General features: G+C 38.5%; 1 protein-coding gene and 1 pseudogene across 2 annotated transcripts; both read left to right on the top strand.

Annotated features, from left to right (window-relative positions):
• The first annotated feature begins 3,341 nt into the window (after positions 1-3,341).
• On the top strand, positions 3,342-4,235 carry LOC310730512 (odorant receptor 131-2 pseudogene; annotated as a pseudogene). The gene has a single exon. The product of its transcript is annotated as an odorant receptor 131-2 pseudogene (transcript).
• Positions 4,236-13,796: 9,561 nt separating this feature from the next.
• On the top strand, positions 13,797-22,090 carry tmprss5 (transmembrane serine protease 5). The gene is made up of 12 exons (XM_083549167.1): positions 13,797-13,919; positions 14,142-14,227; positions 14,339-14,449; positions 15,929-16,064; positions 16,955-17,068; positions 17,158-17,201; positions 17,301-17,463; positions 17,570-17,748; positions 21,032-21,130; positions 21,220-21,362; positions 21,461-21,613; positions 21,746-22,090. Exons 1-12 carry the CDS (start codon positions 13,858-13,860, stop codon positions 21,752-21,754), a joined length of 1,299 nt encoding a protein of 432 aa, XP_083405293.1. The 5' UTR covers positions 13,797-13,857; the 3' UTR covers positions 21,755-22,090.
• The last annotated feature ends 2,991 nt before the right edge of the window (positions 22,091-25,081 follow it).

Below are 25,081 nucleotides of genomic sequence, written 5' to 3' on the forward strand. Positions count from 1 at the left end.
GCCTCACTGGGGGCATCGCCCAGCCTGGGGTTTTCTCTGGGGATGCTGCTCCGCCCCTGAGCCCCAACCTTCCTCCTGCCTCAGGTTTTGCATGCCTGTCCTAAACTTCCCTCCTCCAGACCACCACCACCCACCCTGGATGGGTTGCGAGGCCTTCTTCAGAGTGTCCTTGTCCACTTTTCGAAGGTGTGATTGGGGCATCAGGAGCTGTCCCTGGAGGAGGGGGTAATGTCAGGGAGCCACCAGTCACACCTCCCTCCAATGTGCATACTCTCACTCAGCCTCTCCTGCCTACTAATCACCTACACCTGTCCTCCTACAACTAATCACATACACCTGTTCACCAATTACCTGACCCCTTTATAAGGTCCATTTTCCCCTTTACTCACTGTCCGATGTAGCAGTTATGATCATAGATCACCTAGACTTCGTACCTCTCTGGATCCCTGTGCTTTCAGGCGTCCAGGCTTCTCTGCTTTTCGTTGCTTCCATGCTTCTGGCTACGCTTCTAAGGAGCACTCAGTTAAGTGTGCCATTTGGCTTCAGTCACTTCTCAAGCTCTCCAGTGTGTGTATTTTTAGACCAATAAAAGACAATTACTAGTTTCTGAAGCCTGGTCTATCTGTGACACATAGAAGGTCATCCTCAGTGACATGAAAAAAGAGCTAAGTTTGTGTCTGTGAACACTAATCAATAGATTACATTTCATTACTATATCATGAAATGCATTGAGACTGGGCTGTAATATACTAATGTAGCTCTTGTAGTGTGTTCTGCTAATACATTTCTAATGACCTGATAGGACATTGTAAATATACTGAAAACACATTAATGTTAATCTTAAAATATACTTCAACTGTACATCTTGTTGTTCTAGGTCCTGGATGGGTGTTCCTTCTATATAAACTGCTTGATAATATTCACATTTCTAAAAAAGTGCGCATTTAGGGAAGAAACCCTTTTGTGGATACTAATTAAATTTTGTTTGCTGACCTGTTTTTACTTGGGACTTATTTCTCTTATCTTTTAAACCTGGGTTTTTGTACTTACTGTTTTCTAATTCAGACATTTTTTAACTGTTGTACACCACTGACTTTGGTGACTATGTGTCTGGAATGCTATGTGGCAATATGCATACCATTGAGACATGCTGCCATCTCTACCAACAGGACCCAATTGTATGGACTTATTATCATATGGAGTATTAGCTCTATAATTCCATTGTTTGGTGTAATAGGATTTTGGGCAGCAGCTCCACCCATGCTGTATGTAAAATAGAAACAATGTTATTCAAAGAATGGCAGACACAAGGTTGTGCTGTTTGTTAAAAAAAAAAATGTTTCTATATTCACTTTCAGTTTGTCAAAAATGTGCTACCTTCTGTGTCTGAGCTCACACAAGCAAGACACAGCAACAATGGAACTGCGCAATCATCACAGATGAGACCAATTTAAGTGGTGCAGAGTCAAAAAAGGTAGGCAACATAGTAGGTTAAGCTCTCCAGCAAACGGATTGCCTCTCTTCAGCCTCCTGCTAGCTTTTACATCTGTATTGTTATGAGTACACAGTTCCCTTTTAGGAACTCAAGCTGCATTGGAACGCTTTGGGAACGTAACCACGTTGTTTACTCTCTGAAATAATGTGTGTAATCAGGTAAAATTGGACGCAGGCCAGGAAGTATAAAATGCTCTCTGTGTGTTTATCCCCTGCAGGTAAATGGTAAATGTCCAAAAAGCAAGCAATCGTTGCAACTGTGCAAAAAGCACAGCCCGTGCGTCGCTTACTTGGTAGCGTAGCAGGCTAGATCGGTTCCCGAGCGCATGCTGCACTCATTTTGCTGTGCACTCCATGCCCAGAGAGTGCTCTTTGAGGAGGGAGCTCTCCCTCGCAGCTTTGGCCCTGCTGTTGCTGAGGCAGGCGGCGTCAGATGTTGTGGGGCTCACAGGTGGATATGGGCTTGGAGACGGGCTTGTACATTTCTCCCGCCTCATCTTCCAGGTCCAGTGTTTACTCTCTGGTTCGAAAGGACGCCGTTCACCAGTTTCTTTCCTTTAGTTAAAGCATCACTGCGCTTCGCTTCTCTTCCTCCGAGGGAAGAGCCAATGGACTCCCAGCCTGTGCTGTATGAGGAGCTCCTAGAGGTAGTGACTTGTGCTGCAGCACTACCTTCAGGCTGGGGTATGCCTTTTCCCTGATCTGCACACTGAGGTGTCCAGATTCTGGGACAGCCCATATGCGGCCCATCTCTTCACCCCACATGTCTTGCTGTATGCCAACGTAGTGTGGATGAAAGAGAGCGGTTATCGGGCATTAAAGAGAGCGGTTATTGGGCGATGCCTCGGGTTGAAGAGACGCTGTCTGCACCTACTCCTTCACCTACGTCACAATTGCCATGTCAGGGTCAATGCCCTGGGCTAAAGTATACGCTGGCCAGCTATATCTCTCTCCGGTGTCCCCGGGTTCCAGGTCGTCGTGTAACGCTTACGACGGATGCATCCTTTGTGGGTTGGGAACCGGTGACTGATAATCTATGAATCTCTGGAATATTATAAAGTAGAAATATATGAGACACCAGACCTAACAACATAGAAGAACTGAAGGCCACTATCAGAGCAACCTGAACTTCCATAACACGTCCCCAGCATCTCAGGCCAATCGCCTCAAAGGGAGCCCCTTGAGTATTGAGTTCTGTACATGTTTATACTTGTCAGTAGTCCAACTTTTTGGTGTTAAAATCTTTTTTTTTTTTTTTTTTTTTATTTATTTATTTTTTTTTATTGGTCCTAAGTAATATTCTAATTTCCTGAGATACTGTTTGGGTTTTCATTAGCTATAAACCATACTCATCAAAACTAAAAGAAATAAACACTTGAAATATATCAGTCTGTATGTGATGAATTACTAAAATAAATTAACTTTTTAATGATATATATAATTTATTGAGATACACCTGTAAGCAATGTCACAAAATAGTCTATTGTTTTTAAAGCTAACATTGGTAGATCTTTCATCATAATGAACTATAAAATCCACCCCCTTACCATGAGAAGAGTATAAATACAAGAGCGCTATTATAATTAAGATAATATTGACTCACACTACATCATTAGTTTCCCCACAGACACAAGTGTTTTTATTGTGTGTGTGTGTGTGTGTGTGTGTGTGTGTGTGTGTGTGTGTGTGTGTGTGTGTGTGTGTGTGTGTGTTGTATGGTGTAGCATTTTATAATTTATTTTATTTACCTATTTATTTTAACAGCCATGCAGCGTGCAGGAGTTTATAGTAACTCAAGCAGTTATTCATTTAATGTTGCACTGTACTTGTTTGAGAAGATTTTGTTGATGGAGTTACTGACTGGAATTTTTGTCTATATAAACTGCTTGATGATATTCACATTTATGAAAAAGGAGACATTTAGGGAAGAAACTCGATATGTTTTGTTTGCACAGACACTGATTGTGGATACTGCACTAATTTTTTTCTCTACTATGCTTGGTGTTTTAAGTTATTTTCAGTACACTGTGCATATGGTTGTTTGTACTTTCTTGTTCTTAATACAGACTTTTTTTACCTGTTGTACACCTCTGACTTTGGTGGCGATGTGTCTGGAACGCTATGTGGCAATTTGCATGCCTTTGAGACATGCTGATATCTCCACAAGTAGGACCAGATTATATGGACTTATTACCATATGGACTATCAGCTGTATAATTCCAGTGTTCAGTGTTATAGCATTTTGGGCAGTAGCTCCACCTGCGGCTCTTTTCTCCTACGTAGTGTGTAATGCAGAAGTCATGATAATTGAAGAGTGGCAAGCACACGGTCGGGCTGTAATTTTCATTAACCTTTTCCTTTTTGCAGTCATAATCATTGTGTTCACCTACATTAAGATAATGATTGCAGCCAGAGCTGCTTCATCTGAGAAAAAGAAATCAACCAATAAGAGTCTCAGAACTGTACTGCTTCATGGTGTTCAGCTCTTTCTGTGCATGATACAGTTTTTTAACCCATATATAGAAATGGCACTTTACAAAGTTGATGAAGCGACACTTAGACATGTAAGATATAGCAATTTTATTGTTTTTTTGTTTTTACCACGTAGTCTAAGTCCATTGGTTTATGGTGTCAGAGATGAAAACTTTTTCCTTGTTTTTAGACATTATGCCTTGTGTGGAACTGACCACTTTTTCTTAAAATTGTTTGAAATCAAACATTTGAAAGTCAAACCAGTTTAAACGCTCGATCTTACAACCTTGATTTTATATGTCTGAGACCCCACTGACATTGTTTCCTTTTAAATTGGACATAAACAGGAGATTTCAGAATTGTTTTGTCACCTTGTTATTATGATGTACTTACAAACTGACAAAAATCAGTAACTATAAAAAAATTGTGGTAATCATGTATCAAATATAAAAATGTTTAAAATAACAGCTTGTGAGTGCTTATATGTGAGAATGATTATATTTTTTAAGATTTTGGTGTTATGTGTAGTATTTCAATTGACCTATATAGCTTAAATGTACTTTAGATTGAAGGCATGCAGTTAAACAATTAGATTTTACCACAAAAATAACACAAAAACTAAATCTGTAATGCTTTCAGTTATTGGTACATAGTGCATATACTATATAGTATACAAGATGTATTTTGTATGTTTGTGTTCGTGTGTTTAAATGGATTCATCTTGGAGCATTTTCTTCTAAATTCAGAAAGTTGTCTGGTAATGAGCAAAACTTCAATGTGTTTAACCTAAAAAATACCATTCTGTAAAACAGTCCTGCAACTGGGCAGGACATGTCAATATCTTTGTGTAGCTTAACCTTTAGAAAGAAGTGGTTCAGAGAGGCTGTCAATATATTGTCAATGTATTGCATTGTCATATGGCAAGAGTGAACATGAATGAATATATATATACTGTATATATATATATATATATATATATATATATATATATATATATATATATATATATATATATATATATATATATATTTTTTTATATTTATATTTATATATATATAAAATGTATATTTTTTTTCAATATTTAAGAACATAAATATATTTAATTATGCCAAATCATGTATAATACTCTAACAATATATATACACTGCCTACCTGAAACAATTCCAGCCACAATATCCCTGCCATGCCACCAGAGGGAACCATCAGCTGAATATTGAAAAACAAAATAGATTAATCACTCACCCAAGCCTTAGGGCACTTTCATATTGTAGCATTGATAAACCATGCTTACACTAGTGAAGCCGCAAAGTATTATAATTCTCGTTTTGCACATCATGCGTTTATGTTACTAGCTTAATGGTTTCAAAATCGTGCTTTTCTTTCTTTGACTATGTTCTGTGTTTCTACTATATTTGATTTGTTTGCCTCACAGACTGTTTAACTGTGTCTCGACTCTTTGGCTTGTTTCATGACCATACCCTTTGAATTATGTTCCCTGCTTTTTATTCTAAATAAACCAAATATGGATTCACCAACATGTTACACAACCAAAAAAGATTTTGGGGTTAAGAAGCAAATTGGTAAGAGCCTTCCACTAGATTATTGCAGTCAAATACGTTTCACTGGAAACAAATTAGGTAAACTTAACTGATGCAGAAAGAAGATTCTCATTTCTTGAACAACCATGTCAGAAGTCATGGAAGAGGCCATGAAGTAACAAACTGCTAGCCTGCATCAAGTAAATAAAAAGTCTTGATTGTGACTGGAGATCCATTAGTGAAATCAATTTGAAATGAATTGAATTTGTAAAAAAAAAAAAAAAAAAAAAAAAAAATGATTGACTAGGTTTAGTAGTGAATATGGGAGACTTTTCTCACACACAATGCAGAAATAACTCAAGTAACTAAAGAAAACTTAAGAAAACCATTTATTTGTGAGGCTATTTGGGGGGAAAAAAAACCCCACTTAAATACGCTAGGGACTATAGAGCAATAAAAAAAAAAGCTTATGTGATCTGATGAGTTCAGATGTACCCTGTTCCAAAGTGATGTTCGCATCAGGCTAAGAAGAAAGGTGGTTGAAGTGATGTACCCATCATGTAGTGCCAACTGTGCCAGCCTGTGTGGCAGTGAAATGATTTGGTGTTGCTTCAATTGTTCAGATCTGGGGTCAGCACCATTTTAATGAGCACAAATTACACTAACTACCTGCATATACCAAATGATCAAGGGTTTCCATCAGTGGGTTTTCCTGTTGGCATAAGCATATTCTAAGATGCCAGGATTCTTTAGGCAGTTTGTTAGAGTGTTTCAGGGAGCATAAGACAACAATCTCACACTTGGATTGGCAACCAAAGACTCCAGACCTTAACCGCATTGAGAATATTTGGGATTTGCTTGCAATGTCTTTACACAGCAGTCAGAACAAGATTTTGCCAAGAAATTAATGCAATTCCGGACAAAAACAAATATTGTGACATATAAACTTATGGAAATGATTCCATGGCAAATCCATGCTGTAATTAAAGCAAATAGTGCTCCAACAAACGTCTCTAGGTTTTGTATGTAACCCTAGTTCCATGAGGGAACGAGATGCTGTGTCACAACACTTTGGGAACACTTCTGTGTCATCCACATTCTGAATCGCGTGTGTAATCTGTTCAATTGAAGGCACGACGTCATCAGCGGGGAGATATCAAGACCAGGAAGCTATAAAACACAGTTTGTCAAGGGGTTGCAGTGTCTCATTCCGTCAGGCAACTAGGGTGACATACATAACCTAGAGATGTTCTTTTTCTGGAATTTTAGCTGCTTCGCAATGCTTTGGGAACAAGAGTCAGTCAGGGGCTCGAAGGGGGGCTCAGATAGAGCCTCCAGCACAATGGCCAGGTCCCACCCAGGCACTCTAGGTCGCACCGGAGGCTTTAGAAGCCAGAAGCACGACCAGCATCTCTAGGCAATTGATGTGCCATAGTAGATGGGACCCTTCCCACAGACCTTGGGTGGAGCCACTCATGACTGCTCCCCACCCCGTGAGGGACACAAACGTCATAAGCATTACTCAATGACCAGCAACTCCCAGCACATGTCCTAGAGATAGGAACCCGGGATCTCTCCAAACATCTAAGACACGTAGGGCTCGGCGCATGACCTTGATCGTACAGAGGGGATTGCATTCTGTGAGAACACTTGGGTCCTGAGCCACCACTCATATGCAGGAATCACAATCCCTCTTATTAAAGATGACGGTCGGCTGCCGTCACGACTGCACCGGCTACGTTTTCCCTTTTTTTGTTTATACTTTTATTTAACTAGTTACAGTTCCATTCACACAAGATGGACATCATTAGATATGACAGAGACTCTCATATATATTGGTGTACAATGCATTCACCTTTTGCCGTTTTTAAACCCGGACCCATGCTGGCCGAGGGAGATCCTGAGGGAGAACAAAGGACGCGACCCGTACCGGCGTCCACGAGGGAAACAAGCCGGCGTCAGTAACAGGCTGAGGGCACGCGCACACCGCGCTCCCTTACCTAGTATCCTGTTAGCCAATGTCCAGTCACTGGAGAACAAGCTCAACAACCTCAGGGCAAGGGTCAAGTTCTAGAGAGACATTCGGGACTGCAACCTTCTCTGCTTCACCGAGACATTGCTGAACCCAGTGGTACCGGACCACGCCATCCAGCCGGTCGAGTCGGGGAAGTCAAGAAGTGGTGGAGTGTGTCTGATGGTGAACAACCACTGGTGCGACAGCGTGAGCATAGTTCCTCTTTCATGCTCCTGCACACCAAATCTGGAACTACTGACCATCAAATGTCGGCCCTTTTATCTACCTTGGGAATTCAGCTCGGTCATAGTCAGTGCCGTTTATATTCCACCTCAAGCAGGCACGGACACTGCAGTATTGGATTTACATGAGACACTAACTCTTTACCAAACACAGCATCGGGACGCTGCGCTCATTGTGGTAGGAGATTTTAACAGTGCCAACCTCAAGCGCGCACTACCGAACTTTCATCAGCACATCACCTGCCCCACCAGTGGCGAAAGGACACTGGACCACTGTTACACAACATTCAAAAGCAGCTACAAGGCACAATCACGTCCACCATTTGGAAAATCGGACCATGCCGCCATCTTTCCCATGCCTGTTTACAAACAAAGGCTAAAACAGGAAGCTCCAGTTCAGAGGGAGGTGGTGCGCTGGACTGACCAATCGGTGGCCACTCTGCAGGAGGCTTTGGATGACGCAGACTGGGACATGTTCAGGCGCAGCTCTGATGATGTCAACATGTTTACGGAAGCAGTTGTGGGATTTATCGGGAAACTAGCGGATGATATGGTGCAATAAAACCACTGTTTCCCAACCAGAAGCCGTGGGTGGATAAAACCATCCGCAATGCTCTGAAATCCCACTCTGCTGCCTACAACACGGGGCTCACCACCGGGGACATGGATGAGTACAAGGCTGCGTCTTACAGTGTTCGCAGAGCGGTGAAGGAAGCAAAGCGGAGCTACGGGAGGAAACTAGAGTCACAGTTCCAACAAGGTGGCTTTAGGAGCCTGTGGCAGGGACTAAGAACAATCACGGACAATAGAACACCATCTTCTAGAATGGTGAATGCGGACGCTTCTCTGGCAGATGAGCTAAACACCTTTTATGCTCGTTTCGAGGCTGCAGCTAACCACGCTAGCGGCGCTAGCGTCACAAACAGGGTGCACGCCAAGCGAGCCGGAAAGGTAAACACGTTCACCATCTCGGAGCATGACGTGAGGAGGGCATTCAAGAAAGTGAATACCAGGAATGCAGCAGGACCAGATGGCATCACAGGTCGGGTTCTGAAAGCCTGCGTTTACCAGCTAGCACCGGTGTTCACTGAGATATTCAACCTCTCACTGGAACAATCTGTTGTCCCCTCATGTTTCAAACAGTCCACCATTGTTCCTGTCCCGAAGAAAACCCAGCCTGCCTGCCTTAACGACTACCGCCCTGTAGCCTTGACCTCAGTAGTGATGAAGTGCTTTGAGAGACTGGTCAGAGACTTCATCACTGCCTCACTACCAGACACACTGGATCCACTACAGTTTGCGTACCGTCAGACCCGTTCCACTGAGGACGCCATTGCACATCTCCTCCACACCACGATGAGTCACCTGGACCAAAGAAATGGGAATTATACAAAGATGCTGTTTGTGGACTAGAGTTCAGCATTTAACACCATAATTCCTTTCACACTCACCTCTAAGTTGGAGGTCCTGGGACTCAGCCTGCCGCTGTGCCAATGGATCTCTAACTTCCTGACAGACAGACCACAAGCCGTACGGGTGGGAAAACACACTTCATCCACCCTCACCCTCAGCACTGGAGCTCCCCAGGGTTGAGTTCTGAGCCCCCTGCTGTACTCACTGTACACATATGACTGCGTGGTCACTTCCAACTCCACCACCATCATCAAGTTTGCTGACGACACTGTTGTGTTGGGCCTGATCTCCAACAACGACGAGACGGCCTACCTACAGGAGGTTAAAAACCTGGAGAGATGGTGCCAGGAGAACAACCTTCTCCTGAAAGTCAGCAAGAATAAGGAGTTGATCGTGGACTTCAGCACGAAGCAGGGGCAGTCATACCAACCGCTAAAACATCAACGGGACCCCCAGTGGAGAGAGTGGACAGTTTTCGGTACCTAGGTGTTCACATCACACAGGACCTTTCTTGGTCCTGTCACACCAAAGAAGGCCCGGCAGCGTCTGTACCATCTGAGACGCTTAAGGGACTTTAAACTACCCTCTCAGGTGCTAAAGACTTTTTTACAACTGCACCATTGAGAGCGTTCTGGCGGGTAGCATCACATCCTGGTTCGGGAACAGCACCATGCAGGACTGGCGAGCTCTCCAGAGGGTGGTGCGTTCAGCTGAACGTAAAATCCACACGGAGCTCTCTGACCTGCAGGACATCTACAGCACATGGTGCCAGACCAGAGAATCCCAAGAATGGACTCTTTTCTTTGTTGCGTTCAGGGAAAGGCTTCCGCTCCCTGTAAGCGAACACAGAGAGAATGAGGAGGAGCTTTTTCTCGCAGGCGATTCGAAGTTTAAACCAGGAAACACCCAGGATCTAAAAACTGGCCCACTCTCTCCATCATCACACTTTTTTTCTCTGCACATATCTCACTTTTCGTGCTACGACACTTTAGACACTGGACACGCACACACCATTCTGCACATGGACACTTTATGGACACTTTACACCACACCATACCGCACACGAACACTTTATGGACAATCAAAAACCACGCTTATATTGTTTACAATTGTTTACTGTTGTTTACTGTTTAACTGTTTACTGCCATAAGCATTATATATATATATATATATATATATATATATATATATATATATATATATATATATATATATATATATATATATATATATATATACAGTGAGGAAAATAAGTATTTGAACACCCTTCTATTTTGCAAGTTCCCCCACTTAGAAATCATGGAGGGGTCTGAGATTGTCATCGTAGGTGCATGTCCACTGTGAGAGACATAATCTAAAAAAAAAAATCCAGAAATCACAATATATGATTTTTAAACTATTTCTTTGTATGATACAGCTGCAAATAAGTATTTGAACACCTGTCTATCAGCTAGAATTCTGACCCTCAAAGACCTGTTAGTCTGCCTTTAAAATGTCCACCTCCACTATATTTATTATCCTAAATTAGATGCACCTGTTTAAGGTCGTTAGCTGCATAAAGACACCTGTACACCCCATACAATCAGTAAGAATCCAACTACTAACATGGCCAAGACCAAAGAGCTGTCCAAAGACACTAGAGACAAAATTGTACACCTCCACAAGGCTGGAAAGGTTACGGGGAAATTGCCAAGCAGCTCGGTGAAAAAAGGTCCACTGTTGGAGCAATCATTAGGAAATGGAAGAAGCTAAACATGACTGTCAATCTCCCTCGGACTGGGGCTCCATGCAAGATATCACCTCGTGGGGTCTCAATGATCCTAAGGAAGGTGAGAAATCAACCCAGAACTACACGGTAGGAGCTGGTCAATGACCTGAAAAGAGCTGAGACCACCGTTTCCAAGGTTACTGTTGGTAATACACTAAGACGTCATGGTTTGAAATCATGCATGGCATGGAAGGTTCCCCTGCTTAAACCAGAGTCATGGGAGAAAGTCATGTGGTCAGATGCGACCAAAATAGAACTTTTGGGTCATAATTTCACTAAACGTGTTTGGATGAAGAAGAATGATGAGTACCATCCCAAGAACACCATCCCTACTGTGAAGCATGGGGGTGGTAGCATCATGCTTTGGGGGTGTTTTTCTGCACATGGGACAGGGCGACTGCACTGTATTAAGGAGAGGATGACCGGGGCCATGTATTGCGAGATTTTGGGGAACAACCTCCTTCCCTCAGTTAGAGTATTGAAGATGGGTCAAGGGTGGGTCTTCCAACGTGACAATGACCCAAAGCACACAGCCAGGATAACCAAGGAGTGGCTCTGTAAGAAGCATATCAAGGTTCTGGCGTGGCCTAGCCAGTCTCCAGACCTAAACCCAATAGAGAATCTTTGGGGGGAGCTCAAACTCCGTGTTTCTCAGCGACAGGCCAGAAACCTGACTGATCTAGAGAAGATCTGTGTGGAGGAGTGGGCCAAAATCCCTCCTGCAGTGTGTGCAAACCTGGTGAAAAACTACAGGAAACGTTTGACCTCAAACAAATGCTACTGTACCAAATATTAACATTGACTTTCTCAGGTGTTCAAATACTTATTTGCAGCTGTATCATACAAATAAATAGTTTAAAAATCATACATTTTGATTTCTGGATTTTTTTTTTTTAGATTATGTCTCTCACAGTGGACATGCACCTACGATGACAATTTCAGACCACTCCATGATTTCTAAGTGGGAGAACTTGCAAAATAGCAGGGTGTTCAAATACTTATTTTCCTCACTGTATATATATCTTTATATATTCCTATTTCTTATATAGTTTTTATACTTTATTTATCTGCCTATTTTTTCTTTGGCTTTTTTTCCACCCCATTTTATTTGGACAGTCGTAAAAAGCATCTAACTGTATGTCCATACCCTGTATGTATGTGTATGTGACAAATAGGATTTGATTTGATTTAATTGCCGTTGTGTACTTAATAATGCACAATTAGGGGAAATTATATTAACTGTCATGTCAATGTTAAAAAAGATTTTAGTAGATCAGAGAACACATAAATTAAATCAATTATTTCACTCAAGCTACTTGTTTTCAATTAATAACTAAGCACTGTATGCAGGAGCATAAATACTAATGCAGTTGCAAGGCAATGAAAATAATTTAACTGCATTAACTACATTAACTGCAGTGCGTATTTGCATATTCTTGTAGAAAATTACATGATGTCATATAAATGTAAATGAATGCATGATGTTGGACGCAGATGCAAGTACTGGTAAGAACATTTATTAAATAAACAGCCAAATCCAAAAATGGCAGGCAAAAATAAACGCAACAAATTATAAGCAATGCTCAGGCAATTAGCAAACAACAAAGATGACAAATCTGAAACCAAAACTAGGTTAAAAAAATGGAAAACCATGAACATGAAACAAGTACATAAACGGCTCTGTAAAACACTAAACAGAACGAGTTACTTTGTAAAGAATTGTATGCACACAGGGGTATTTATACACATACAATTGTTTACAGAATTAGGGAATGGCTGAATGAGAGACACAAGAACATATTTTACATTTAAATAGAGAAACTTTCATCATAATGTGATTGATCTGAGCTTTGTTTCCTATGAATATGATTCAAAAAAATATTTTCCTGTTCTCAGCTCAGTTCTCAGCTGCAAAAGCAGGTGTCCACTACTGAATGGTAGAGTGTGTACTTTGTGTTGAAAGTGAAAACTATCCTTAGCTTTTCAACATTTTGTAATTAAACGCTTCTTCAAGGCTGTAAATCATCAGATAAACCCAGTTGCTTTAAAGTGAACACGTTTTTGGCACAAGTACTAGGGAGTGCTACTAACTCACCTCCATCATGTCAGTGGCAAGGAAATATCTGTGGAGTTGTTTAGCACCACAAAGAGGTGATTCAGCCATTCAGCCTAGGCCCCTATGACTGTAACATTAAACAACAGGCTCATTCTTTGCTTCATTGCTGACCTCAATATTTCTTTTTAAAACCAAAATCCTGAGTTGCAATGTACTGAACGGCTATGCACTGAGCAGCAGGAGGATGCGGCAGTATTGGAAAATCAAAGGTAAAAAACTGAGCTGCGCTCGGTAGTAATACCACAAAACTAGGGGGAAAACACGGTGAGATCTCTTTATGCTTATACTTTTAAAATAGTATTGAATTTATATTAATATCATTTTAAAAATATGCGCATAGTCAAAAAAGTTTGCTGAATGTGGTTGGAAATGTTAAAATGTTTAAGAATATTTATTATTTACTCATTAAAAAAATGCTCTCAATATTATTTTGAAATATTAAAATGATCATTTATATTTATTGTGCAAATGCAATTATTTATTAGCTTATATATAATATATGTATAATATATGTGTGTGTGTATAATTTTTGCATACTTCTAATCTCAACATGTTTATACAAGATCAGAGAAACTGGTACATTTGATATAGTTACATAGTATAACAACAGGAAACATTCATAACACTAATGATGTAAAAAAAAAAAAAAAACACCCACAGTGATTAGGGATCTAGGGAATCAACGCATTCGTGTGTGAATTAGTAGTAGATATGGTCGATTTTGCATTAACTAAAAATGTTTAATTATGAGGTCAGTGATGAAGTGCTGTGGCTGTAAATGAGAACGTTAAGCCGAGAGAATGGGCAGAAAAGTCGACAGGTGGAGTTCCTGGTTCCAGGGAGCTACAGTCATCACACCCAGGTACATGAATTCCACATTACTAATATACATATGCTTATGAAAACACATTCAAAACTATTGTATCGTGGATTTTTTAATCTTCTGAATCTCAATTGTGCTTTATACGATACCAATACATTTTATACTGCACATAAAAGCATGCATTAAAAAGGTCCTTTTTATGCTGCTAAAATTTGTCCTCATTCTTGGATTGAGCATATTTTCACGTTTCTTTTACTAAAGTTTCCATTCAGTTGCAGTTCGTGTTTTGGCAGCTCTTTGTGCACTTGGACTACTTGGAGGTGTTATTGTAAGTGTTTGGTTCATAGGTAAGTCTTTTTTTCACACTAATGTGTTCAGCATAATTTAGGCAGGCAACTTGTAACTATATGATTTGAACTTGGACATTTAACATATCTTATTTGTCTCTTTCTGTACAGTCAAACTGCTCTTAAAGCCTACCTTAAATACCTCTACAGAGTTAGAGGACACCAAGGAGACATCATTCTGTAATATATCAGATGAAAGCAGTGTAAATGACTCTAGGAAAGGTACGTTCAAAAGCGAGCAAACTCAACATATTGCCATACTGACAGTGGCACAAACAAAAATGTTGGAACAATAGATTTTAACTTTTTTTTTTGAGATATACAATAAAAAAAAGTGACATCAATGGATTTAAATACCTGTAACAATATTAACATTATGTAAATATTTTAATAATTGTTGTTTTACCACATGGTGAATGTATGACAACAGACTTTGGTGACTAGATGTGGGCATGTGCAGTAACATGACACAGTTAAGAAAAAATATATAATTAATGCAAATGTGATGTATTGAGGTTTGTGTGAGCACACCATAATTGTACTTGGAAATTGGCAGTAGGCATTATTGCTTTATTTAGTGAGCGGTGCATATAACATTCCATATTTGATAGTAAATCAGAAGAGATATCAGGTAAAATCTATTCAAATCAGTTTAATTTGTATAGTTTTTTCAACAATGTACATTTTTACAAAGGCGCTTTAAAGAAATACAATTTTCTATTTCAGAATTGAAACAAAAAAAATATTTCATAAGTTTGTCGCAATACATTTATCCCTAAAAGTTTTTTTCGTCATGAGCATGAAAGAGGCAATTCTGGCAAGAAAACACTCCCCAAGATAATATTAAAAAGAAACTTGACAGGAGCCATACTCAAATGAGAACCATTCTCATCTGAGTGACAAAGAATATTAATACCATTGTGCAAGTTATCAACTGTTTACTACTGGGCAGTGTAGCAAAACTGTTCATATTTATTACATGCCAAAGTGATTTTTATAATTCCCAAATGGAGCCATCCGCATTAGTTTCATGTGTCTTTCATCTGTTTAAATGTAGAGTCATTGGCAGCAACTCTTTATTCCCATTGGATGTCACTACAACAAGTATCTCGATGTTAAAACCTTTTCTCAATTTTGTCATAGCACTTGACACATCCACATCTAGTTGCCAACATCACTGTCACGGTCACTGTGACCAACATTCACCAGCACTCATTGAAAATTTCTGATAGTTGCTGTTTGCCTGAATGTAACATGAATTGTGTCTTGGATGTTCGATAACTTGAATCTAACTGTGAATCATTAATATATGCAACATTTGTTCTTTAGCATATTCAGTAATGGAATTATTGCAAAATCATTAAGATTTAAGCTGAATAATATATGAAGAAAAAAAGAAATGCAGTATGTAGGGTAGCCCTATATTAGCCTTCTAATATAGTATTCTAGTAAAGTATTATAAATAAAGCATTATACAGTAACTGTAATTAAAATGTTATACTCAAATTGTAACTGTATGTGTTATTCCTTTTATAAAAGTGTTGAATCTGAACATGTTTAGCATTAATCCGAAAAGTTTATTTTGCACCACTTTTATCCTAGTCTCAATGATTAACTACATTGACACCAATAAACTTTTGTTAGCAATTTTCTGTAAAATCTCTACAGTGTTTAGAGAGGTTTTGACTGAAAAGGGCTCAGTGTTTTACAGGATCAGTGCTGAGAACTCTCTGCTAGAGATCCAGCTGGAGAAGTTGCAGCCGTGGCTGCCTGTGTGCTACGATCGCTGGAACTCTTTATTAGGCACCCTTGTGTGTCGACAGCTCGGTTATCTGAGGTGGGCAAAGATGACAGCTTAAACACACACACACTTCTAGCTATCAACAACTTTTATTTGTCAGGCAGCTGTGACTGCTTTCTGTGGGTTTCATCTCTATTTATTAGTTGTAGACATGCAATTATGAAATTGTAGAAACCAGTGGAGTCATGATAAATACATGATCAAAAATGTATTACAAATAAACATAAAGAAATTGGACAGGATATTGTGGATAAATGACAGTAATATTGTGTAGCACTCTCCTTGATTCAAAAGGGGAATCAGATGACAGTAGGCAGGCTTGGGTTGATATAACAAAACATCTTTCTCATTTTGTCCAATGCTCTATTTCCACTTGTTATCTCACATGTACACATATGGCTTTGTATTGCTCTTTATACTGCTTTGTACTGGCATCTTTCTCTTATGGTGCTCTTCTCCCCCCATTTTTTTGTACTGCTGCTACAAATTTCACCCAGGTTTGGGCACCTTACCACTCACCTTCCCTGGCTCTGCCTTGTAATCACGACCCAGCACCATGCCCTCACTTCCACACATTGCCTACACACACATCAACTATCCAGGATTTAATAAGCATCTAATATATTGAAATTAAACATGCTCAGAACCAGAACAATGACAAAGCAATTCAGTTACAAAACAAATGGCATTATCAGTTTTAAGGTGTCTTAACAATGAGAATGCAAATAAAGGTTACAGAACCCACACACATCCCTGATTTTAAGATCCATACCATGCATATTGAAGTCTCCTCGATTGTCAGCAGTGATGCTAGTTCAGAGCGGTACATCACAAAATCTTTTGGTTTAGCAGTACTGGCTTTCTCATTGTGAATGTCAATTACAGTAATAAATCATATCACTGACATAAACAACCACTGTTTATAGATTAACCAAACACAAAGGTGTGAATTTGACGGATATTGGCCAAAGCTACACTGATGGATTTGTTCAAATTACCTCAGATCATCAAAGCAAACTGGAACATTTATGGCAATTCAGGTACTTGTTTTGCCTAAAGATTATGACACACAATGTGTGAATGAATTCTGAATATAAAATATAACTCTCATGTTTTTATTTTCTTTTAGGGGAAGCTGCAGCACAGGAAAAATTATAGCTCTGAAATGTTTTGGTAATGTCTAAATAGAAAAGATCTATAGTCATGTCAAATTATCTAGTGAAAACAAAAATATTAAGATGAAACTACAGCTGATTTCTTTAATCCAAGTAGATTGTGGCACCAGGGCAAAAGTACCTAGGATTATTGGTGGTGTAGATGCTACACTAGGCAGATGGCCATGGCAAGTAAGTCTCTATTACCACAATCGTCACACATGTGGAGGATCTATTATAACAAGAGAGTGGATCATTACAGCTGCTCACTGTGTATCTACGTAAGATCTCTCAATAACAACTACATTATTATTTATCAAATCCTGCCATAACTTCAGAATTGCCAAACCTATTCTGGTATTTCTATTCTTCTTATGTAAACTACAGGCTGCATCAGGATTCCAGTTGGGTGGTCTATGCTGGAATTGTTTCTCGTAATGCAGCTAAACTGGCTCAGTATATGGGTCACACTGTGGAAAAAATTATCTACAATAAAAATTACAATCGCAGGAGTCATGACAGTGATATTGCACTGATAAAGTTGAGGAATCCTTTGAATTTTTCAGGTGAGTAAAGTGTACATGCCTAGTCCATAAACTATACTTTTTAGATGTACCCTATTTAGATGTTAAGGCTACAACAACTCATTGACAAATTAAATTAAATTAAATTGGGCCATGAAAATAGCAACAGATTACATTTTTGTTTAGTTATACTGTGTTACAAAGTTTTGGTGTGCTACAATCATTTAGACAGAAAATAATAATAATAATAAGTTTAATTTATATAGCGCCTTTCCCACGCTCAAGGACGCTTTACAAGGTACAATATTTCAGTATATCAAGACAGATGAAATATAATGAACATACATAAACGTATTCGTCGGACATTTGCCCAGGACGAAGGATCACATGCAGCTGCATGAGTTAATAGCAGAGACAACATAGACATAAAAACATACAGGACAAGAGATAGAACACTACATAGTACATGAGACATACACCACATTTCAGAAAAATGAAGGACTCCTAACACATATGCATTGACTGATAGTGGAGGTTGAAAAGGTGGGTCTTAAGCCTTGATTTAAATTCAGTCAAAGTGGTAATGGTTCTGAGTGCAATGGGTAAGGAGTTCCATAGTATTGGAGCAATGACAGAAAAGGATCTGCCACCCGCAGAGGATAGACGGTATCTAGGTACACAAAGAAGTTCAGAATTTGAAGACCGGAGTGATCGTGAAGGAACATAGGATAAGAGAAGATCGGAAAAAGATAGTGAGGGGAAAGAGCATTTAGTGCCTTATAAGTGAGGAGTATGATTTTATATTTTATGCGAGATGAGACTGGCAGCCAGTGAAGATCAAATAATATTGGAGTAATGTGGGCAGATTTTTTATTGGAGTTTAACATTCTGGCAGCTGAGTTTTGTATGTACTGTAAACGTGAGATTGAGTGAGCTGATAGACCAGAGAAGAGTGAATTGCAGTAGTCGAGACAGGACGTATTTAGAGCATGCACTAATGTTTCAGCATCATTTCTGCAGATGAAAGGTCGCATTTTGACAATGCGTTGTAAATGAAAAAAATATGTTTTGGAGAGGCTGCGAATATGGGCATCAAAGGATAGTGAGGGGTCGAGTATGATACCTAAATTTCTAACAGTAGCTGAGGGGAAAATCGTAGTAGCATCCAGATCAAGACTAAAGTCCACAGAGTTGTTTTTTATTAGAGATGCGGGACCAGTTATCAGAATGTCGGTTTTACCCAGATTCAGGCTAAGAAAATTTTAGTGTAGCCATTGTTTTAACTCGCTAACACAAGAGGAGAGTGAGGAAAATACACCTCTGTCTTTTACTCACTGCCACTGTGTCTAAATCATACAACATCGCAGGTCTCAACACAGTCCTATAAACTTTCTCTTTTACTCTCGCAGATACCCTTCTATTACAAATCACAAATCACATACCCTTCTACCTCTTAATCAATGCTCTCACTTCCTCCTTACTAATCCTATCCACTTCCAGCTTCACCATCTACACACCATCCAACCTTCTTTTTCCCTAATTTTTCTCGTTAATCAGCTGTTCAAAATACTCCCTCCATCTACTCAACACACTTTCCTCACTAGTCAACACACATCTCTATGCTTTATTGCTCTAACTTGCAGCACATCCTTCCCAGCTCGGCCCCTTAATCAGTTACAAATGCTTTTCTCCTTCCTTTTCTCTTTCCTAACTTCTCATAGAGATCCTGATATGCCTTTTCCCTGGCTTTTGCCACATCCCTCTTTACCTGCTGCCACATCTCCTTGTACTCCTGCCTACTTTCCTCAAAACTCTGTCGATCCTAATTCTGTTTTGCCAACCTTTATCTCCTTATGCTCTCCTGCACTTCCTCCTTCCACCACCACATCTCTTTGTCTTTCTTTCTATTTTCAGATGTCACACCAAGTACCTTCCTAGCTGTCTCTCTTAGTAGTTGCCCAATCATCCAGCACCTCTTCGCCACCACCGAGCCCCTGTCTGACCTCTTACCTGAATATCACACTACAGTCTTTCTCCACTTCCGGGTTTGCGGCGCTCATTTCCGGTTTTGCGGCCATCTTGCCGTTTTTCTCGCGTCACCCAGTATATAAGGACACCTTGACTTAGCTCGAAGCCTGATTATCATACTGGCTCCCTAACCCTGACCCTGACCCTTTTTCTGCTCTGCTTCTGGTTTGGACTCTGGTCTGTTTTTTCTGTCTTTGTTTCTGCTCTGCCCTTTATTGCTCTGTTTGCCAGATCTCTGAATCTTGGACTGGTTTTGGTTTTGTCTCTCCCTGCATTGCCCTGTTGCCTGTGTTAAGACTCTGGATTGTTTTTTGGACTTTTTTTTTTTTGCCTCTGCCCCATTGCTTTACTTGCTTCTTTTGTATATTAAAGCTTGTTTTCCCTATACTCCTGCTCGCATCCTGCATTTGGTTCCTCCCATACAGTCTCCACTCACCTGCTTTATATTTATATTTTTAATAAAAAAATAGTTAAAAGAGCTGTACACTGCGTTAATCACACGTTAATAACATTTGTGCCATTAACATGTATTAAATTTGAGATGTAACAGTACATGTATTGGTATAAAAAATATTCCAGCACAGGCCTTTCAGCTCGGGGAACATGTGTACTGAATACAATAATTTGTATGTGTCGAACAAAAAAAATTTGAGTTATCTTATAAATGTATTATGTAAAAGACCACAAGTTTGTTTAGTCTCCACCTTACATTTTGAGTGCAGCAGATGTTTTTTGAATATTATTATTTTCATTATTATTATTATTATTATTATTATTATTAAACTTGAAAACAAACACAAAAATGCCAGGGGTATAAAAAAAGAAACTAGTTAGTGCAGTGTCACTGTGACTACTCACTCTGGTGGTAAACAGTGGTAAACATTGATTATCTCTTCATTATGGCACCTGGTAGTGGGTGGGAAATACAGTATTAGGCTATTGTGTTAGAAGCAGGAACAATAGGCAAGTGTAAAGATTTGAGCAAGATTGACAAGCGCCAAATAGTGATAGTTAGACGACTGGGTCATTGCATCTCCAAAGTTGCAGCCCCTGTGGGGTGTTTCTGTTCTGCAGTGTTCTGCAGGAAAAGTGGTGAATGGGTCATGGGCAGCCAAGGTTTATTCATGCATGTTAAAGCTTAATGGATCAGGACTGTTTTGGCAGCAAAAGGGGGACCAAGTCAATATTAGGCAGGTGGTCATAATGTTATGCCTGGTTGGTGTATAGTGAAAAGTCAGCTTTTATCTAAAAAAAAAAAAATGTAATGTAATATTTCATATTGTTTATTCAAATATAGACACCATCAGGCCAATATGCCTACCACAGTATGGCCATGAACTTCCAGGAGGAACTCTGTGTTGGATTTCTGGTTGGGGATACACACAACCTGACAATGGTAAAAGTATATAAATATTAAAAAAAAAATACTTGTGGTAAGTGCAAATATGCAGATAAGCAAATGTCAGTATATTATGCTTTGCACAGTTCATATTCCTGACACATTGAAAGAAGCTCAGGTGCCCCTGATAAGCACAAAAAAATGCAATAGCTCTTGTATGTATAATGGAGAGATCACACCACAGATGCTCTGTGCCAGCCACATAGAGGGCAATCTTGATGCTTGTCAGGTAATTTTTTATATATTTTTTTTTCTAATCAGAATTCTCCTCAAATTACGTTATTAATAGCAAAAGAAGGATGGACAAAATTGTTTTCTTTCTCACAGGGAGACAGTGGAGGCCCACTGGTTTGCCAGGATGATAATGTTTGGAGGTTGATTGGAGTTGTTAGCTGGGGGACAGGCTGTGCAGAGCCTAATCACCCTGGTGTATACACAAAAGTGGCTAAGTTTTTAGGCTGGATTTATGATATAATAGAGGTATGTTGAACTAATATGAACACTGTGGCTGATGACTGAACACATTTGTTACCAGTATTGAGTACTGATACAATTCTTGTTTTTTATTATTAGTAGTATTAGTAAAAAAAAAAATGTATTTTCTCCATACAGACTTTCTAAGGAACCGAGTGAAATTTTTTTGTAAAAGAGCATAATCCCCCGACTTGCATAATCAAGATATTATGAAAGGCTTTAATTTTTGTAGTACAATTACCAGTACAATCTAATATCTATTAAGAACAAGTAACAACGAAGCCATCAGAGGTCCCCCTCTTCCAAATTCGAGTCCACTTCTTTTGTCGTTTTTATACAACTGATTTTTCTACAAAAAAGTTTGGACCATTCTTTGGATTTTCTCTGCTGGTTTTGACCTTGTTCTGTTAACCATCTGATTGTTAAGTGTGACTTGATAGACTATTTATATTGTATATTAAACACTATTGTGTATGCAAAACTTAATCGTGCTAAATTGTTAAATTTTTTTATTGTTTGATTGTTTCATTTACTTATTTATTTTAGCAGACCCCATTGTACGCATACCAACCACTTTGTTAGGAAATTCTGCATACATTTACATTCATGTAGTTAATTAATTAGTCAATTATGTACCAAAACTTAATAGTTTTAAAAAAGTGTTAAAAAAAAATTAAACATTTAATAAGCGACTTAAGCGATTAAGTTCTGTGTATCAAAATGCTTTGTTGGTAAAATAGCCTTTTTTATAACTTTTTACAATCTTTAATTTTCCACATTGGGTGAGTCTTATTATTTATTAGATAACTTTATTCAGATAACTTTTCACAAAGCTGGGGTCAGAGTGCAGGGTCAGTAAGTTATGGCACCCCTGGAGCAGATAGGTTTAAGCGCATTGCTCAAGGGACCAACAATGGCAGCTTGGACCCCTGACCTTATAATCAGTAGATTATTCCTAGAGTCATAACTACTGAACAACCACTGCCCTGTGGTGCCCTAAGTCTATGCCTATGATAGCCTCAGCTTCTTGTTCAGGTTTTAAACCTGATGTGACCTTCTGCTGCTGTATTTCATCCACCTTATAATTTAATGTGGGATGCTCTTCTCTTCACCATGGCTACCAGTCAGCACAAACCAGGTGGTGAATTCTCCTTTGAACTGAGTGTGTGCACAATCAATATGGGGAAGTAAGGAGGCAGATACTCTGTCTGACTGCCTATATTAACTGCATTTTTCTTGCTTTAATTCTTGGCTCTTACCATCTCTACTGCACAGACGCCAGCTATAATTCCATCTGCTGCACAAAATCAATCAAGATAAAATTCAACGCAAACAAATTTGGCCTTATAAACCCCACAATCAGACATATAACAGCTGACATCTAATATTAAAATATATTACTCATTGATGATGATTGTTTAGTCATCATAACCTGTATGAGTGTCCAGTTCATATATTTGTCTAGCCTCGATATTTCTTTATCTTGCCTCCTAGTTGTTGTAGTTCATGTTGTTTCACTGTAAACAAATACTTGCATACCTGCATTTGCACATGCCTCTCTCATACCGGACAGATATATTATAGTATAGTATTATATACTAATCCCAGAGTTACTTTATAACATACAACATTTTACAGTTGATAACACATATCTCTTCAACAATATGGTGGGGGGAAAGTGGTAGCTCAGAGTTTAAGATATCAGACTAATAAGAAGGTCTGAAATTCATATGCCAACTCCACCAAGCTGCCACTGTACGGATCTTGAGCAAGGACTTTAACCCACAACTGCTTAGTTGTATAATTGAGATAAATAAGTCAAACTGGATAATGATATCTGTCAAATCTTATAAATGTAAATATGCTACTTGGCATAACAATTTCCCACACATCCAAAAGTCTACAGAAGTTAACAAGACATTTAATATACACCCCTTCAAACAAAACTAGATGCTGTCATAGCGTAGGAACCTGGAAAAAAAAAAACACATTGATAATCAATACTTTTTTTTTTATTATTATTGTAAAGCACTTTGTTAACGGCTCGTTATGAAAGGTCTTATATAAATGAACCTTTTGATTTGATTAATTGATTGATCCATTTGTTTGTTTCTTTAATTTGTACTGTCAATATCTGCCATATGCATCCATCCCTGTCTAGATTCATGTATATACATATATTTTCTATAGTTAATACTTTTTATTTCCCAAATTAATATGGGTTCCCCTTTTGAGTCTGGGTCCTCTCAAGGTTTCTTCCTCATTACATCTAAAGGAAGTTTTTCCTTGCAACAGTCGCCAACTGTTAAAGTCTGTAAAGCTGCTTTGAGACAATGTCTGTTGTGAAAACGATATAAGAATAAACTTGACTTGACTTGATTTGACTATTTATCTACTTTATCTACTCTGTGTGTATGTGTATGTGACAAATAATATTTGAACTTGAATTAATGCCACCAAACAGCATCTTTGTTCTTTGTTTTTCTTTTTATAATTTTTTTTTATTTTTATTTATTTTATAGCATTTTTATTAAATACCAAAAGAACAAGAGGTATTACATAATCATGTCAGATTATCACTTACTTCCAGAGAAAAAGAAACAAAAAGAAATGTATTTTCTTTTTTACATATTTTCAGCGCTTTTTTTTTTTTTTTTTTTTTTTTTTTGTTCCAAGAGATTTACATACAATTTGAAGTCATTCATAAAATGGGAAAAGTTTGGTCTAAATTGAGCCCACTTTTCCCTATGAATATGGAATTTTCCAAATAAAATAAACAAATCTATGTTATGTTGTTGTTTTCAATTTAAATGTCCATGTTCTGTATAAAACAGCACATCAAATATACATATTTCTATCCCACATTCCATTTTTCATTTAATATAGAATTCTATATCCTTCCAAAATAATCTTAAGTGAATACAATGAAAAAAATAAAGATTCAAAATGTTTTCTTTTTCTTTTACAGATATATGAAATATTAAACCTAAATCTTTTCAAAACATGCTTAGCAGGATCAATTCTATTGAGTATTTTGTAAGATACTTTATTTTGTTATTGATACAAAACGAATTTGGCAGTTTCCATTCATTAACTCAAAAAATATCACCAAATAAAGAAGACCAAAAAGACTTTGCTGCAGGTAAAGATAGAGAGCATTCCTTATTACTATTATCTTATTACTAGGCTGGTTTTTTTTAAAAACATGAACATTTTCAATATTTTTTCAAGAATTTTTAAGTATCGTCACACTCTTTGGAATTGCGTCAATAACAACAGCAAATGCTTTTGGTTTAATTGGCAATTGGAAATTTTTGAAGAAATTCAGTATACGACAAGTAACCATGACAAAACGCCATTTTTTTTTACGACAGTAGAAACTGGCTAACTCTCAAATAGCATGCACTCGAACACAGCGCCCTACAGAGGGCGTGACACGCATTTTACACCCTACCAAGTGCACTAGTAGAAAGT

Source organism: Silurus aristotelis (assembly GCF_946808225.1).
Source record: "Silurus aristotelis genome assembly, chromosome: 8".
In the NCBI taxonomy this organism is placed as follows: Eukaryota; Metazoa; Chordata; class Actinopteri; order Siluriformes; family Siluridae; genus Silurus; species Silurus aristotelis.

What these genes read in the sequence shown, in the direction of transcription:
- tmprss5 (XM_083549167.1), top strand. Translation starts at nt 13,858, where the DNA reads ATGGGCAGAAAAGTCGACAGGTGGAGTTCCTGGTTCCAGGGAGCTACA. An exon ending in GCTACAGTCATCACACCCAG is followed by an intron (nt 13,920 to 14,141) that starts GTACATGAATTC and finishes CTTTTACTAAAG; the next exon opens with TTTCCATTCAGTTGCAGTTC. An exon ending in GAATCCTTTGAATTTTTCAG is followed by an intron (nt 17,749 to 21,031) that starts GTGAGTAAAGTG and finishes ATTCAAATATAG; the next exon opens with ACACCATCAGGCCAATATGC.